The sequence below is a fragment of the Oryctolagus cuniculus genome, chromosome 9, assembly GCF_051225735.1.
Source record: "Oryctolagus cuniculus isolate XC-2025 breed Fujian yellow rabbit chromosome 9, ASM5122573v1, whole genome shotgun sequence".
NCBI classification, from domain to species: domain Eukaryota; kingdom Metazoa; phylum Chordata; class Mammalia; order Lagomorpha; family Leporidae; genus Oryctolagus; species Oryctolagus cuniculus.
In genome coordinates this window covers 128,844,835-128,863,266 of record NC_142875.1, presented here as the reverse complement: position 1 = coordinate 128,863,266, position 18,432 = coordinate 128,844,835, and the positions used below count along the sequence as shown (strand labels likewise).

Sequence of the window (18,432 nt, the reverse complement as noted above, 5' to 3'; positions counted from 1 at the left end):
CTCCGTAACACTGCCTTTCAAATATATTTTTAAAAGGTCTTTAAAAAAAGTAGGAGATAGGCCGGCGCCGCGGCTCACTAGGCTAATCCTCCGCCTTGCGGCGCCGGCACACCGGGTTCTAGTCCCGGTCGGGGCACCGGATTCTGTCCCGGTTGCCCCTCTTCCAGGCCAGCTCTCTGCTGTGGCCAGGGAGTGCAGTGGAGGATGGCCCAGGTGCTTGGGCCCTGCACCCCATGGGAGACCAGGAAAAGCACCTGGCTCCTGGCTCCTGCCATCGGATCAGCGCGGTGTGCCGGCCGCAGCGCGCCGGCCGCGGCAGCCATTGGAGGGTGAACCAACGGCAAAGGAAGACCTTTCTCTCTGTCTCTCTCTCTCACTGTCCACTCTGCCTGTCAAAAATAAAAAAAAATAAAAAATAAAAAAATAAAAAAGTAGGAGATAAAACCATTCCAATTGATTCCAGGAGACTTCCAAAGAAAATCAGAGGTCGACTGTACCCCTCCAGAGCTAAGAGAGCTAAGACTGAGTCACCAGTGAAACTACACAGGAACCAGGTCACGGCTGCAGCACCAGCTCCGTGTGCAACGCAGCCGTCAGCTCTAATGCCAGGGGATCCACAGAGTGGGAAACGCTCAACCAATGGGCAGGAGAAACACCAGGAGCGCGTACGCTGGCCCACACACGCCCAGCTGGGTCGGTCAGCAACTGATGCTCCGCGCAGCCACGCACCGTCTGCACGCCTGGAGAGAGCCGGGGGGAGGCAGAGCTGCATCCCCGACAAGACAAAGAAAACGGAGGCAGCTATCGAGGAAAGAGCCGGCGCTCCTGTGTCGGCAGCGGATCCCGAGGCGGCTCCTACTCTTCAAGGTAAATATTTATCACCTGTCACCGCAGAACAAAACATACAGGTCCCAAAACAAAGCCCTCGGTGACTTTTTTAATGTTTACACAACACATGTATCTGGAATTTCACAGTAACCAGATTCTGTGTTTTTAAATTAAAAATGAGAAGTTATGACTATTTCCAAGTACAGCCCACATTCAGTAGTATTTTATTCATTGCTACAGAGAAACCAGGCGATTACTTTCCTTCCTACCACTGAAACGAGCAACGCAGAGACAGAGCACGGAAAACGCACAGCCACGCGTCTGGGGTGCTCGCATCACACACCCAGCTCTCAACTCTCTGACCCAGAATTACTTGAAGGCTCCCAATGTGCATGTTTGATTACGTCATCGTATTACCCCAGTTACTGCTGTTCTACCCAAATCTGTCTTCAAGCTCTAGGTTTCACCTACAAGCAGCACTCAGGAGTCCCGGAGAGTGCTCGGCCCCGCTGCACACACTCTGCAGCGCGGGCCAGGGCTCCGCCTGGCGCACAGCTGTGGCACAGGGGCTTCCCTGCAGGGAGAAGGAACAGAGAAAGCCTTTTCTTCCCCCTGTGGTGGAACGACCGGGACGAGCTCAGGCCTCTCCTAACCCTACTCAAACAGAGAAACTGTGGCCTGGGCTTGTGAACTTGTTTTCTCGCAACTCCTCCCCGACCCACCTGATGCACAGAGCCAGCTGTGCATTCACAGGAAGCTCGGGGCGGAGACGGACCTGCTTTGGCTGGAGTCCTCGTTCAAGCTCCCTCGACAGTCCAGCTCTCTGCCAAAGTGCTATGGCCGCCACTCCACTTTGCCTCCCTGATAAAAGCAGAGGCTATCTGCCGTACAGAAATCCTGAGAGATTCCTGAATTTCAATAAATGCCCAAAATACACTTAATCAAAATCTAAATAGAACATATGGCCCTAAAAATCTAAGGTCAGCACAGGAGCTGTGGTGCAGTAGGGCACCTGCATCTCCTATGAGAGCACCAGTTGCAGTACCGGCTATTCCACTTCCAATCCAGCTTCCTGCTAATGCACCCGGGAAAGCAGCAGAAGATGGCCTGAGTGCTTGGGTCCTTGCCAGCCATAGTGGGAAACCCCGACCGAGTTCTAGGCTCCTGGCTTCAGCCTGGCCCAGCCCTGCCAGCTGTGGCTATTTCATAAGTGAACCAGCAGATGGAAAATCTACTTTCTCGGTCTCAACCTCTCTCTGTCGTTATGCTTTTCAAAGAAATAATTAATCTCTAAAAAAAAAAATAAATAAATAACATTTTTTAAAAAGCTAACAAAAAGGAACAAGTGCAATGGGGCTTCCCTCTGAGGCATTTTTTGCAAGATACTCTTGAAAATGGAGCTCTTCTCATGGCTATTAAAAACCAAAACCTTGGGGCCGGTGCCGTGGCATCGCGGGTAAAGCCACAGCCTGCTGTGCCAGCATCCCATATGGATGTGCGTGTGGGGTCGAGTCCTGGCTGCTCCACTTCAGATCCAGCTCTCTGCTATGGCCTGGAAAAGCAGTGGGAGACCTGGAAGAAGCTGCTGGCTCCTGCTTCAGATCAGTGCAGTTCCAGCCATTGCAGCCATCTGGGGAGTAAACCAGCAGATGGAAGACCTTTCTCTCTCTCTCTCACTCACTCACTCACTCACTCTTTCTCTCTGCCTCTGCCTCTCTGTAGCTCTTTCAACCAAATAAATAAGTCTTTTTAAAAAAAATCTTAAAGTATTTAAATACCTAGCAACAGTGGATGGGAGAGAGTATCATACGCAACTAACATGAGTACTTGCTGAGCGATTTCAGTAAGCTGAAATAACTGGACATGAAGAGAATGGGAGCACGGGAAGAAGTGCAGTACCAAATCCATGGGCCTTACAGAACAAAAGACACAGGAGGAAGAGCACCTCCAAATGTCAGCAGCCCCCACCCGAGCGTTCTTGGTCTTTCTCCTTAGCCACCAAAAGCACCTGTTCAGAAAGGTTTAACTGAACAAAGACGTTCACCTAAAAAGACTACAGGATCAATACAGTCACCAGGATTGAAGAAGGATCTGGTCGAGGCAACTCGATGCCAGAGTTTGATAAACCATATTCAGCGATCTAGCACTCAAGAACATTTTAAACTTGTCTGTCTCCAACGAACCTTGCCAATGTTTTAGAAAAAGAAATTTTAGTTTCAAGTAACTGACAAGCAAAAGAACATCAGAGACACAAATACTCTGAGAAATCACATACTAGAAATGCAGGATTCTGAACGAGGAATAGGAGAAAAGATAGGATGAACTCCTCACGGGTGAGGAGGGCCGGCAGGAGCCGTGCGTGAAACCCAGCTGGCCTCACCTGTCAGCAGAGGGCACGGCGGGCAGTGCCATTCCCTGCCGAGGCTGCTCTTGGACCATGAAAATCTGAAGCACACCTTTCTGCACAAACCACAGCTTGGAACTTTCTAAATAGATCACAGCACTCTGTCACCATCGCTGACCAGCACAAGGTCCAAGACCAGCGACCTCATCTCCCGACACACCCTGCAGACTCAATAAATCCCAATGATTTCATCCGAGACGCATCAGAAGCATCAAGTGCAGAAAAGCAATACTCACAGCCCCCCATAAGAGGCTCCGCTCACACGGCAGCCAGCCGCGCCTTGGCCCTTCCGTGGAGCGTCTCCCCTGCTTCCTGAGGCGGCCGGCGGGCCGGGCTGCAGGCATCCTGCGTTCAGACCCCACACGCACGCACACCTTGTGCCCGATGCGGCTGCGAATGCACTAGTGGGAAGTGCACAGCTGTTTCACAACGACCCTTCCAGCAGTGATGCGGCCGCCAGGAGCTACGCAAGCGGTGCATTTCAACACGCCAAGAAGGGATTTCAACACGGAGCCAGAGGGCTCGAGAACACCCCGGGTGGAATGGGAAGGACGCGGCCAACCACACGGAATTCTACAGCAGCTGCAGCCCTTGGACAGGTAAGAAGCCAGCCCGAAAGACAAGGACCTGAGGCCCTCCCGTCGCTGTCACCTGAAAGCTCTAAGAAGTGCTGACCAGTGAACCTCCCTACCTGGTCCCCCGTCCCCATGGGTGAAGGGGTGCCCATTTCCTACCCAGAACAGGCAGCAAGCAACAGCAAACCCTACCAACTTCATCCAAACGCAGCGGGATTCAGAGGAGGAAAGGCACCCACGGGGCAACAGTCCGTCCTCATTTGTCACTGAATCTTTTCATTACTGTCTCACATAACAAACTTTTCCCAGCCCCTAAGCACTCATCGCCAGGAAGATCCAGCATTCACATACTAATCCAAACTCTAATTCCCCTTTCTATGTGACATTTCGATGTGGCCACAAGCAGACCCCAGCTTCTACATTCGGTTCTACACTGTACTATCACTTCTTCAAATTACTATGTTTTTGACAGAGAAATAAACCGAAAACTATCTTTAAGTATTTTCAGAGTCCTGAGAAAGCTGTTGAGTATAGCACAATAAATATGCACCAAGCAGTGGTGGCATGTGAGACTGTGGAGAGACGAGGTAACATCACAGTGTCAGAAATCTAGACATCTGCCCACTACATGGATGAGCAAACAGAGGCCTAGAAGGCTAAGCTAGGCTAGGCAGGGCCCTAGACAAGCTATCTGCCCTGCACAGTTACTGATTGGTTTTTGCAAAGCAATGCCCAAGGCATTGCAAGTCTAAATAATTAACTCTCTGTAAAGCAATTTATCTGGTAGGTGGAGAGAGAGACACAGAGAACTCCCATGCACTGCGTTATTCCCCTAATGCCTGTGAGGGTCGGGGCTGGGCCAGACCCAAAGCCAGGAACTCAGCTGAAGTCTTTTTTTTTTTTTTTTTTTTTTTTTTTTTTTTTGACAGGCAGAGTGGACAGTGAGAGAGAGAGAGAGACAGAGAGAAAGGTCTTCCTTTGCCATTGGTTCACCCTCCAATGGCTACGGCTGGCGCACCGTGCTGATCTGAAGCCAGGAGCCAGGTGCTTCTCCTGGTCTCCCATGGGGTGCAGGGCCCAAGCACTTGGGCCATCCTCCGCTGCCTTCCCGGGCCACAGCAGAGAGCTGGCCTGGAAGAGGGGCAACGGGGACAGAATCTGGTGCCCCGACCAGGACTAGAACCCGGTGTGCTGGCGCCACAGGCAGAAGATTAGCCTATTGAGTCGTGGCGCCGGCTCAGCTGAAGTCTTAAACGTGGGTGGCAGGGACCCAGCAACCTGAGTCTGTCCACTGCCTCCCAGGGTCAGCATCTGTGGGAAGCTGGAGTCCAGAGCAGAGATGGTTGTCAAACCCAGGTGCTCTGATAAGAGATGTCAACATCTTCACAGAGCAAATGGCTGCCCCTTGATTAGATTGCTTTTTAAAAAGGTAGACTGATTTATTTAAAAGTTAGAGTGAAAGAGACAGAGAATATCTTGCATCTGCTGGTTACTCCCCAAATGCCTGCAGCAGCCAGGGACAGGCCAGGTACGAGTCATGAACCAGGAATACCATCCGGGTCTACTGTGTGGACGCAGGGGCCATCACCGGCTGCCTCCCAGGCGCATTAGCAGGAAGCCAGATTCTAAGAGGAACAGCTGGGTCTTGAACCAGGCACTCCAGAACGCACATCCCTCACAACTGGCTCTTTCTTAAACTACTGTCATGGGGTGGCGACCCTGAAACAAGTTACCTGCTTGCAACCATCACCCGCTGTCCGGGAGCACTACTATTATGGGCTTCAGAGCCGATCCCTGTAAAGCGAAAGGTGCAGCAGTGAGATGTGAGGAGAGGGGGGTGGTATCCACCTGGAGGCTGATGCTGTCCACGCTGCACCCACCCACACCCCTGTCCTCTCCAGGCTGCGTGAGCCCTGGGTGCGACTCTGCAGTCAGGAAGTGCCAGGAGCCACGCTCAGAGCGATGAACCCGAATGCAGACATCAGCGTTTTTGGTTCCCTCTCTCTAGCGCTGTGGAAACCAAGCTGACCACACATCAGGGAGCTGGGCCAAAACTGGAACTGCCCTGCCCCACTGCTCTGCACCCTGAGCAAAAGCAACCACACGCCAGACCTCACTCCCGACTTCCTTTCACTGTTTGAGCTGCCTAGGAGACAAATGGAAAAGAAAACACACGTGGAATGTCTGCTGATACTAAACTGGATGATACACAGGTATTACTATATCTTTACACTCAACTAACCCCTTTTCACTGTTCACTCAGATACTACATGAGTGCAGCTACAGAAAATATCGAGGGGGGTGCAGTGTTGTGCAGCAGGTTAAGCCGCATCAGCATCCTGTATCCGCATCCCGTATCAGGGCACTGGGTCAAGTCCCGGCCGCTCCTCTTTTGGTCCAGCTCCCCACTAATATGCCTGGGAAAGCATCGGATGATGGCGCAAGTGCTTGGCCCCTGCCACCTACATGTGAGACCCAGAAGCAGCTCCTGGTTCCTGGCTTCAGGATGGCTCAGCCCCAACTACTGCAGTCATTTGGATGGAAGATCTCTTCCCCCGCCTCTCCCTCTCTGTGTAACTCTGCTCTCAAATAAACAGCCTTTTTTAAAATCAATTTTTGTCATGATCATGTGCTGTTTTCCTGAATCCACTGTTTTTATCTTGCCTGCTGCATTTTATTAAAATAGATTTATACCTCTTGGCTTTAATTCAAATGATTTTAGCCAATTTAGCCACACATGCTTTAAATTTCAGAATGTCTCTAGGAACCATGATTTCAACCACCTGTTACACAGTTAAAATTAGTAATTTCCCTCTCCCCAAACACATCACATGGCTAAATACAAAGCTTTTTTTTTTTTTTTTTTTTTTTTGACACACACAGTTAGACAGCGATAGAGAGACACAGAGACAAAGGTCTTCCTTCTGCTGGTTCACCCCCCAAATGGCTGCCATGGCCAGAGCTATGCTGATCCATAGCCAGAAGCCAGGTGCTTCTCCTGGTCTCCCATGCAGGTGCAGGGCCCAAGCACTTGGGCCATCCTCCACTGCCTTCCCAGGCCACAGCAGAGAGCTGGACTGGAAGAGTAGCAACCGGGACAGAATCCGGCACCCCAAACGGGACTAGAATCGGTGCCTATATGGGATGCCGGCGCCACAGGTGGAGGATTAACCAAGTGAGCCACAGCGTAGATCCCATAAATACAAAGCTTCATAGAAGGAGAATAAGCTAAGCTATGTGACTGCTCCTATGACCACCTCTACTAAATACCATGCCTTGATAAAATTACTATTACGAGGATTTGCAGCTGCAGAGTTAACTTACTGCATGCTTGCCTACAGCAGCCTTAACAAAGTGTTGTTGGCCCCATTTTGCAGATGGTGAAACTGACGCCATCTCAGTTCTGCACCTTTGGGGTAAGCAGAAGAAAACGAGCTCAAAACCTGCAACTTCTTATGCCTAATACACTTCCCCTTTCTACCTCACATGGTTATCTTCATAACTAAATTCCTCAAAGCATTGCAATTAATGTAGGGGTAAGCCAGCTGTTTTACAGGTAGCCGGGGATCACAGGATCACTCTCGCAAGACCACCTCTTTAAGATTTTGAGTCCACCCAGCAGCCGCTGCTTTTGTCTGAACTTGCTGGTTGGCTGTGAGAAAGAATGAGAAGAGTAAATTTGTCACTTCCTTAGGGTCATTTTGTGCCAGAAATAGAATTCTGGTTGCAGAGGTTTGACTGCTAACCCACGCTTCCTCTGCAACGGCTGGCGGCCACTGCTAAGCTGGTCGCGGAGTCACAGGAGCGGGAGGGACATGTGCAACTCCTCTCCCTGCCGGCCAGCTGCCTGGTGCTGTCCGGTGCTGTCCTCCTTCGTGATTGCAACACAGCATGTGCGGAGAAAATGGAGGCTGCCTTGGCAGGTCAGGGAAAGCCAACTTGCTTCTACATCACACTTCAGGCTCAAGTTTCATTTCCTTCTCCTATTAACATGTGAGATGCAGCCTAAAAAGCCCCATAGTATTTAAAAATGGACACTAAATTTGTTTCTTCTATTTCACTTGACTGCTGCAAACTATGATCGTCTGACTTACAGATTTGAGTTCCTTTACCAGGAACACGCACTGACCACACACGGGGACGCCTCTTCAGTGCAGGCTACCTGCTGGCCCTCCCCCAGGACGCACATGTTCGGGACCTGCCCGTGCCATAAAGCAGCCTCGTGAGCACCTGAAACCGAGCTGGCTCCTGTGACCAAGGAACGGAAATTCACTTTATTTTAGTTCATTTCAGTAAGTTTCCTGAAGTTCATTCTATTTATGGAAGACACAGAGACACCTCCCATCCACTGGTTCACTCCCCAAATGCCCACTGCAGCCAGGGCCGGGCCAAGCCAAAGCTAAGAGCCACACACTCAATCCAGGCCCCCCCCACGGATGACAGGGACCCAGGTGCGTGAGCCATGCCTGTGCCTCTGAGGGCCAGCAGGAAGCTGGATCAGGAGCTGGGGTGGGATTCAAACTCAGGCTCTCCAACACAGCACAGGGGCATGTCCAGCACCACCCTCACCACTGTGCCCAACGCTCCACTCTGAACTATTTTAGAAGAACCCGAAGCTAATGCACAGCGTGCGTCTGCAGATCGGGTAATTCTTTACAGCTTCTTCTGTGGCAATAATCAGACTTCACAGGAAGTTGCAACAATAGCACAGAGAAGCTCAGGACACCCTTCGCCCAGTTCCTCCAATGCTAACACAACATCAAAACCAGGGCCTGGCACTGGGACAGAGTGTTCACGCAACACCGTTCTGCCTGTTGTACAGATCTGTGTCAACACCACGACAGTCAAGACCCACGGTGTTGCCACCCCCGCCGGCCACTCCCTGTGCGACCCCTGTCGTCACACCCAGGGTCTTCCTCCCCTCACCCCTACACCCCAAACCTCCAGCAACTTCTCTGTTCTCCATCTCCATCACTCTCTCATTTACATAACGTCCAGCAAGAGGAATCCCAAACACCGCTGATTTTGTGAAGTTACCTTCATTCTTTTTTTATTTTTTAAAGATATATTTATTTAGGCTAGCGCCGCGGCTCACAAGGCTAATCCTCCACCTGCGGCGCCGGTACCCCGGGTTCTAGTCCCGGTCGGGGCACCGGTTCTGTCCCAGTTGCTCCTCTTCCAGTCCAGCTCTCTGCTGTGGCCCAGGAAGGCAGTGGAGGATGGCCCAGGTCCTTGGGCCCTGCACCCCATGGGAGACCAGGAGAAGCACCTGGCTCCTGGCTTCGGATCGGTGCAGCACGCTGGCCGTAGTGGCCATTTTGGGGGTGAACTTATGGTAGGAAGACCTTTCTCTCTGTCTCTCTCTCTAACTCTGCCTGTCAAAAAAAAAAGAGATATATTTATTTAAAAGAGTTACAGAGAGGGAGGGAGAGATGGAGGAACAGAGTTACAAGAGAGAGGGAGAGACACACCTTGTATATGCTGGGTCACTCCCCAAGTGGCCACAATGCACAGGCCTCAACAGGAGCTTCCTCTGGGTCTCCCATGTGGATGGCAGTGGTCCAACCACATGGGCCATCTTCCATTGCTCTTCTCAGGCCATTTAACAGTGAGCTGGATTGGAAGTGGAACAGCCAGCACCCACACGGGATGCTGGAACGGCAGGCAGCAGCTTAACCCCCTACACTACAACGCCAGCCTCAGACGGCCTTTTTTCACTCAGCACAATGACCTTCAGACTCTTCAAGGCCTCGTGTCCATCAGCAGAGCATGCCTCCACCTACTGTGTAGGATGCTACTTTGTCGATACATGATTACCTGATTGAGCCATTTGTGTTTTGAAGAACTTTTGATTCCTTATAATGTCAGGCTATTATAGAACCAGTGTGACCATGCCTGTAGGAGCTCTCTCTGGGGTAAATGCCTCGAAGTGCAATTGATATGCAATAGTAAGTGTCAACATTTGCTTATCTGTATCCTTCCGGGCAAAATCTGTTTTTATGCTGTCTGCTCATTTTCTGTTTGGTTTTATTTTACCATTGAGTTTTGAGATTTTTTCATGTATTTTGTCAGACTTCCAATTCACCCCTGTGGTTTTGCCTTTTTGGTTCTCTTTTAAAGCACAAGTTTTTAGTTTTCATGAAATTAATTTAACCTTTTTTAAAGGGATCATGCCCTTGGTGTCATGACTAAACTTTTTGCCAACTCATAGATTCTTATGTTTTCCTATTAAACTTCAGTAGTTGTATGTTTTACATTTAAAACAGGATCCATTTTAATCTAACTTGATTCTGTGGTTTCCAGTTCATCTTTCTGTCCACGGATAGTCAATGGCTTACAACCATCCTTCTCTGACTGCAAAGCTTTTACAGCCTTGTCAAAGATTAGTTGACTGTACTTTTCTGTTGCCATTTCTGGGTTCAATATTTTTTTCCTTTACTTGTTTATCCCTCTTCCAATGCTACAGCTTGGATGACCATAACTGTGTAAGTCTTAAAATTGGAAACAGTGACTTTACTCCAATATTCTTTTCCAAAATTGTGAACTATTCCAATTACTTTGACTTTCCATGTAAACTTTAGAATAATCTTGTCTATGGCTACAAAAACCTTGCTAAAACTTAACTAGGTATTATTTTCAATTTGGGAAAACTGACATTTTTATCATATTGAATCTTTCCATCCATGAATATACTATGTCTCCCCATTTAGATCTGTGATTTCTTTCATCAGCATTTTGTTTATTCTTTTTAAAAAAACCAAAACCCTTTTTATTTACTTGAAAGATAGAAAAGAGAAACAGAGAGATGTCATCCATCTTCTGGTCACAATGGCTTGGGCTGGGCAAGGCCAGAGCCAAGAGCCAGGAGCCAGGAGCCAGGAGCTTCTTCCAGGTCTCCCATGTGGGTGCAGGGGCCCAAGCACTTGGCCATCTTCTACTGCTTTCCCAGGTGCATTAACAGAGACCTGGATCAAAAGTGGAGCAACCAGGTCTCAGACCGGTGCCCATATGGTATGCAGGCATTCCAGGTGAAGGCTTAACCTGCTATACCACAACAGAGGCACGTTCTCTCTCTCTCTTTATTAAGATAGACCTTGGAGCAGGTGCTATGGCATAGCAAATAAAGTTGCCACCTGCAATGCTGGCATCCCATATGGGTGCAGGTTCGAGTTCCAGCTGCTTCACTTCAGATCCAGCTCTGTTTTGGCCTGGTAAAGCAGTAGAAGATGGCCCAAGTCCTTGGGCCCCTGCACCCACGTGGGAGACCTGGCTGTACCCACGTGTAAGAAGCTCCTGGCTCCTGGCTTTGGACTGGCGGGCGCAGCTCCGGCCATTGCGGCCAATTGGAGAGTGAACCAGTGGATGGAGGACTTCTCTCTGTCTCTGCCTCTCTGTAACTCTGCCTTTCAAATAAGTAAATATTTTTTTTTAAAAAAAAGGATAGACTACACCTCTATCTTTAAATTTCTTTTTTTTTTTTTTCTTTCTGAGAGACAGAAACACAGCTCCTATCTGCAGTTTCAGTTCCCAAATGTCCAAAGCAGCCAGGGCTGAAGCCAGGAACTCAAACCAGGTCTCCCTTGTGGGTAGAAGGGACCTAATCACTCGAAGCATCACTGTTGCCTTGTTGGGTCTGCATTAATGGGAAGCTGGAGTCAGGAGACAAAAACCGAGACGCAAAACCAGAACCTCGAATGTGGGAGGTCGGCATGTTAATTGCTAAACTATACATCTGTCCCAGCATGCTGTAGTTTTCATGGGCTTATCACTGCTACAACCAAGGTGAAGAGGGCCAGTGTCACAGCACAGTGCGTTAATCTGCGTCTTGTGATGCCAGTCCCACACTGAAGTGTCAGCTCCAATCCCTGCTGCTGCACTAGATCCACCTTCCCGTTAATGTGCCTGGGAAGGCAGTGAAAGACGCCCAGGTACTTGAGCCTCTGCCACCCATATTGGAGACCCAGATGGAGCTCCTGGCTCCTGGCTTCAGCGGAGGTGAACTGGAGGGGGTAGGGGGGAGACCAGCAGCTGTAAGAACTCTCTCTCTCCTTACACTTCACCCTTTAAAGAAAGAAAGAAAGAAATCCTTTAAAATTCTAAGAAAAAAAAAAAAGCAACATGAAGGGCAAGCATTGGGGCACTGCCTTCAAAGACAGGAGCCTGTATCAGAGCGCCAATTTCAGTCCCAGCTGCTCTGCTTCCGATCCAGCTTCCTGCTACTGCATTCTGAGAGGCAGCAGACGATGGCTCGCATCCCTGTGCCCCTGACAGCTGGCTGGAGGGCGACCTGGGTGGAGCTCTGGGCTCCCAGCTTCAGCCTAGTCCACCCCTGTCTGCTGTGGGCACCTGGGTAGTGAACCAGTGGATGAAAGATACATATTTCTTTTTTTTTTTTTAAGATTTATTTATTGATTTGGAAGGCAGAGTTACAGAGAGGCAGAGGCAGAGGCAGAGAGAGAGAGAGAGAGAGAGAGATCTTCCATCTGCTGGTTCACTCCCCAAATGGCTACAATAGCTGGGTCTGGGGCAATCCAAAGCCAGGAGTGAAGAGCTTCTTCTGGTTCTCCCACGTGGGTCCAAGGATCTAAGAGTTTGGGGCATCCTCTACTGCTTTCCCCGGCCATAGCAGCGAGCTAGATCAGAACTGAGGCACCTGGGACTCGACCTGGTGCCCATTTGGGATGGCGGCTCTGCAGGCAGCGGCTATACCCACTATGCCCCAAAGATATGTATTTCAGGGCCAGCATTATGATGCTGAGCTGCAGGATGCAGCGTCAGCAACCCACATGGGCGCCAGTTTGAGTTCTACTTGCTCCACCTCCAATCCAGCTCCCTGCTTGTGTACCTGGGACAGCAGCAGAGGATGGCCCAAGTCCTTGGATCCCATCCAGATCAACCTCATGGCTACTGCTTTAGCCTGGCCCAGCCCTGGCCATTGCTGCCATTTGGGGACCAGTGGATGGAAGGTCTCTGTATTTCCCCCTCCCTCTCTCTAACTCTACCTTTTGAATAAATAAAATCTTCTAAAAAGAGGTATCTCTCTCTCTCTGCCTTTCAAGTAGAGAAAAATACATAAACATTTAAAAAAGAATAAAATGCACTAGAATATACCCAAAAAGGCAGCATGAATTATAATCTAGAAGTAACTTTTCAGTGCTACTAAAATAAAAAAGTACTAATCTAAACAAAATTATCATGGTTAACTAAGTTTAAAAGAAAATCAAGAAAAACTCAAATATGCCTATTTTGGGGTAAATACGCAAAATATGCTGAAAAATGGGTTTTATAGAAATTATGAATGAAATGGGGCCTGGAAGGGAAGTTTATCATTAAGACAGGTCGCAGGGTAGGCACAGCAGGGGCAAGGGCAGGGGAAGCCTCCCCGCTCACGGGCCGCAGAGCCTTCCTGAGGCCAGACCCCGATGACCAATGACCACGGCACGCATCAACAGGTGTGGTCTGGGTGCAAACTGATCCTGGGAAGAGGAGGCTCCAGAGGAGCGCATTTCAGGGATCCCTGGTCGCGCTCACCTTGTTCCAGGAATTTGGCTTTTGAACAATTACACCCTTTGCTGCGTAGGTCTGCAGGACAGTCCCAGGGACAGACAACTCTGATGAAGAGTGAACGTGGCCGGCGCTGCGGCTCACTAGGCTAATCCTCCACCTTGCGGCGCCGGCACACCGGGTTCTAGTCCCGGTCGGGGCGCCGGATTCTGTCCTGGTTGCCCCTCTTCCAGGCCAGCCCTCTGCTGTGGCCATGGAGTGCAGTGGAGGATGGCCCAGGTGCTTGGGCCCTGCACCCCATGCGAGACCAGGAAAAGCACCTGGCTCCTGGCTCCTGGCTCCTGCCATCGGATCAGCGCGGTGCGCCGGCCGCAGCGCGCCGGCCGCGGCGGCCATTGGAGGGTGAACCAACAGCAAAGGAAGACCTTTCTCTCTGTCTCTCTCTCTCACTGTCCACTCTGCCTGTCAAAAAATAAAAAATAAAAAAATAAAATAAAAATAAAAAAAAGAGTGAACGTATGTGACGAGTCACACAATCTACTGAAGCTTCGGGGGAACGTGAGATGGAGGAGAAAATCTTCAGGGGATTCGAATTATGTAACCCAGAAATGAAAATTCTATGACAATACCCGGCAGGTAAATAAGAAGTCATGTACCCACCCAAGCGAAACAGAGGGTATATTTTTTAAAGATTTATTTGAAATGCAGAATTAGAAATTTCTGAGAGAGAGAGAGAGAGAGAGGGAGAGAGAGAGAGATCTTCCATCTACTGGCCCACTTTCTAAATGTCCACAACAGCGGGGGCTGGGAAGGCTGAAGTCAGAAGCCTGGAACTTTGCGTCTCTTACATGGGTGGCAGGGGCCCAACACTTGGGCCATCCTCTGTTGCTTTTCCCAGGCCATTAGCAGAAAGCTGGATCAGAAGTGGAGCAGCTATGATTCCAACTGGCACCCACTGCAAACAGGAGCTTAACCTGCTATGCTGCAGTGTCGGACCCAGAATACTTTTTTTTTTAAAGATTTATTTATTTGAAAGATAGAGTTAGAGAGAGGTAGAGAGAGAGAAAGTGTGTGTGGGGGGGTGTCTTCCATCCTCTGGTTTACTCCCCAATTGACCGCAATGGCCAGAGCAGCACCAATCCAATGCCAGGAGCTTCTTCCAGGTCTCCCACGTGGGGACATGGGCCCAAGGACTTGGGTTATCTTATACTGCTTTCCCAGGCCATAGCAGAGAGCTGGATCAGAAGTGGAGCAGCTGGGACTCGAACCAGCACCCATATGGGATGCTGGCATCGCAGGTGGAGGCTTAGCCCACTGCGCCACAGCACCCACCCCCTCAGAATGCTTTTCAAATTATACAAGGATGCATTAACAACTTAAAATGCGGAGAGCGCAGTCGACCCTTCAAGCCCTGAAATAAAGTCCTAACGATGACTGAAGGGTGGTAGTGAAGGCAGAGGGCACCGAACACTCAGAGATGCCCAGGACTCCCAGGTGTACTGCTGGGCCTCCGGAACACCACGTTCAGCTTCCAGCTGTGACTGTGAGAGAAGGACATGGAGACTGGAAACCACGCAGCAGAGAGCAGGCGTTTCCTCCCTGGGTCTGCCAGAAGCCACACCGGTCACTCGCAGAAATCATTCAGTGCATCGCGTGCCTAGCACATCTCCCGACAAATGGAGTTACAATCTGTGGAGATGCAGGAGGTAATTTTTGAGAAACCAAGAATGTGGATATCATTTCTGAAACTCTGGGTAAGGGTGTTGCACCAGCTACCCTGACATCAGGACAGAGAGAGAGCATTAAGAAGAGGCCAGGGGGTTCCCCCATACACAATCTTTTTGTTTTTGAAACTCAGAGTTACAGAGAAGAAGGAGAGAGAGAGCGAGTGAGCGAGCAAGCAAGGGCGCATTCTTCCATCTGCTGGTTCACTCCCCAACTCCCCAGATGGCTCCAATAGCCAGTGCTGGGCCAGGCCAAAGCCAGGAGCCAGGAGCTTCTTCTGAGTTTCCCATGTGGCTGCAGGGGCCCAAGCACCTGGGCCAACCTCTGCTACGTTCCTGGGTACACGAGCAGGGAACTGGGTCAAAAGTAGAGCAGCAGAGACTATAACCGGCGCCCATGTAGGATGCCGGTACTACAGGTGGAGGCTTAACCTGCTACGCCACAATGCCAGCATCCCCAATCTCACACCGCTTATCATCATCACCAGGGCCCATCTACACTGCCCATGGCTGCATCCCCAACTATGCCGTGTGTCCACCCTCCACCCTGCACCAAGGCTCAGCAGGCTGCACAGAAGGTAGTAAAGAAAGCATAAAGAGAAGAACCAAGGAGAGAGGTCCAGAGAAAAGGAACTGTCAGTCACGCCCAGCAACTACCCAGGGATGGAAGAGTTTAACTCAACACAAGAGGGGGCAGGGGTTCAGCCTAATGGTTAAGACGCTGCCTGGTAGGGCCCGCACTGGGCATAGCGGGTTATGCTGCCTCCTGTAATGCTGGCATCCCATCCTGGAACACTGGCTCAAGTCCTGGCTGCTCGGCTTTTGATCCAGCTCCCTGCTAAGACACCTGGTTAAGTGCTTGGGCTCTTGCCAGGCCGAGTTCCAGGCTCCTGCTTCAGCCTGGCTGAGCCCTGCCTATTGCAACCATTTGAGGAGTAAACCAGGGGATGGAAGATCAGTCAATCAATCAATCAATCTCTCTCAAGACTGCCTGTGATGCCAACATCCTATAGCTGAGAGCTAAGTTTTAATCCTGGTGCCACTCCCAATTCTAGCTTTCTGCTAATGCACACCACGGGAGGCAGCATTAACAGTTCAAGGACCTGGGTCCCTGCAACCCACATGGGAAACGTAGGTTGAGTTTGCAGCTCCTGGATTTGACCCCAGCCCAGTCTCAACCAAGCCCTGGCCATGTGGGCATATGGGGAACAGACAAGTGTGCCTCTCTCTGACTCTGCCAATAAACTAATTAATTAAATAACAGCACACAGACACTCACAAGAAGTTAGTGCTGCCCCAGACATTGGCACAAATTAAACTGAATATTTTCAAGTTATTTCATTTTTTAACACCTTACTGATGCTATCAAGAAAATGTACAACCAAAGCCGACAGCATGAAACCAAAAGTCTAAGAAACAATAAGCTGAAAACAAGAAAGAAAGATCAAAGTGTTAATGCCAGTCAGATTCTGTGAACTTGGAAGTTATAAGATAGGTAGCTTGTAAATTTCCACTATTACAGAAAAACAGTAAGTGGATTTTTTTTTTTTTTTAACAGAACTCCAAATGGGACAGGGACCAATTTACTAAGTTAACTGCCCGACAAACACAGGAAGTCATTTAGGTGCAAACCTAACAGATGATGTGGGTGAAGAGCTCAGGCAACTTCTGCGGCCATCTGTTTGTCCTCTCGGGCTGCGGAGACAGCTGCACGGAGAGGCTCCTCGGGACAGAAGGCCCGGGGACTCCCTCCTCCCACACCCGGCCTCCTGCTCTCTCACAGTCCTGTCCACAGCGCCCCCGGAGTCCGCCTCCCACCGCCGGTGCCTCCTCAATGGCGGTCAGTCTCTATTTTGAGAAGAGCCGTCCGTGGAAGGGACCATTCCCTCTACACGTCACAGGGCATCAGGCAATCGCTGCTAAAATTAGTCACGGTTAAGATTCAGTAAGACAGAAATGCATTCGCGCTTCCCTAACATGCGCAAATCCTGACACAACCAAAAGCTACAGAGAATGATTCTGTGGATGAGGAATTTTAAAGTGTAATTCCTCCAAAACAGACTCCAGTCAAAGCACCTAAACTTGCACAGAAAGCAACAGAGGCGCTTCCTAAAAGCCTTTTAATTTCTCTTCACCTCCTTCCAGGTCTGGAAGCCTCTTCAAGAGTAAGCAATCACTTTTGATCAACTCAATCACTTCTTTAAAAATGACCTATTTATTTGTTTGAAAGGCAGAGTGACATAGAAACAGAGAGGTTTTCCATCCACTGGTTCACTCCCCATATGGATACAATGGCCAGAGCCAGGCCAGGCTAAAGCCAGGAGCCTGGAACTCCATCCTGGCCTCCTACAAGGGTTGCAAGGGTCCACGTACTTTGGCTATTACCTGCTGCTTCCCTGGACGCATTAGCAGGGAGTGAGATAAGAAGCAGAGCAGTTAGGACTGGAACCAGCTCTTCCAAATGGGATACAGGAGTTGTAAGCAGCAGCTTAACTCACTGCACCACGCCAGCCCCCACAACTCATCATCTCGAGCCCAACGTCTTTTGAGCACCTTCAAAAAGCAGCAAGTGCATGGTAGCAAACCAACGACAGTGACAGGTTTCACTGTCAACACCCCCGCCCAGAGTCAGGGTGGAGTCTCTCTTTACCTCCTGACCCTGTGCTGGGCTTCAGACCGCTTTGCCCAACAGAAGGGAACAGAAATTCCACTGTGCCAGCTCTGAGCTCAGTCTCGGAAAGTCTGGGCAGCTTCTGCTTCCTACGTTTGGAGCCCAGCTGGCCTGTGAGAAGGTCCACGCAGCCACACGCAGCAGAGAGGCCCACGTGGAGGAGAAGGCCCAGCAAGCTCCCCCGTGGCAGAAGCTACTCGCCGGCACGGAAGGGGACATCGGTCTATGATAGCTAAGTCCCACGCAGAAGCACACGCAGCCAGGGGCCACCATTCCTCATTCCTCACCCAGGACTAGCCAAATTGCAAAATCGAGAGCCAGAAAACACCGTGTGTGAGGCCACTACCTGTGCGGGTGGTGTGTTACGTAGCAACAGGTATCCTGAACAACACACGGCACCAAAGTGGGGGCTCTGGTTTAACAAAAAGTCCAAAGTGAAGAATGACTTTCCATCCAGGTGTTAAAGATGGATGGGTCTAGAGGCGATTGTTAGGAAAAACAGGAAAAACTAGACGGAAATATTATGCGAGGCTGAAGGAATGAGCACCACAGGCTAAAGGCAAACCCCCGCAGAGCAGCGATGTGGGAGACAGGCAGGGCGCTCTGTGGACACACAGGCTCTGGGCAGGTTTACCTGCACATCACAAAATGCAGGAGTTATGACATGACCCAGAAAAGAAACTGATTCCCTGTCAAGCCTCTGAATTCTTCAGAGGCAATAGAAAG

At 50.1% G+C, this 18,432-nt stretch overlaps 1 protein-coding gene and 1 long non-coding RNA gene across 5 annotated transcripts in view; one reads left to right on the top strand and one right to left on the bottom strand.

Moving 5' to 3' along the window:
* The window catches only part of FGD4 (FYVE, RhoGEF and PH domain containing 4), a 218,540-nt gene that overhangs the window by 154,481 nt on the left and 45,627 nt on the right, over nucleotides 1-18,432 (bottom strand). The window contains exon 1 of one of the 3 annotated variants that reach the window (XM_070049625.2): nucleotides 3,469-3,715. The exons of the other annotated variants lie outside the window; for them this stretch is intronic. Coding sequence (XP_069905726.2) covers nucleotides 3,469-3,478 — 10 coding nt within the window. The 5' untranslated portion in view covers nucleotides 3,479-3,715. Of the gene's footprint in view, nucleotides 1-3,468; nucleotides 3,716-18,432 lie in introns of those variants that run through there. 3 annotated transcript variants of the gene reach the window in all.
* Nucleotides 5,816-6,420, top strand: LOC138843902 (uncharacterized). 2 transcript variants are annotated; one of them, XR_011379068.1, is made up of 2 exons: nucleotides 5,816-6,020; nucleotides 6,209-6,420. It is a non-coding gene; the product is annotated as an uncharacterized LOC138843902 (long non-coding RNA). The 2 variants fall into 2 exon arrangements; XR_016213096.1 differs by having other exon boundaries at nucleotides 5,913-6,020; nucleotides 6,169-6,420.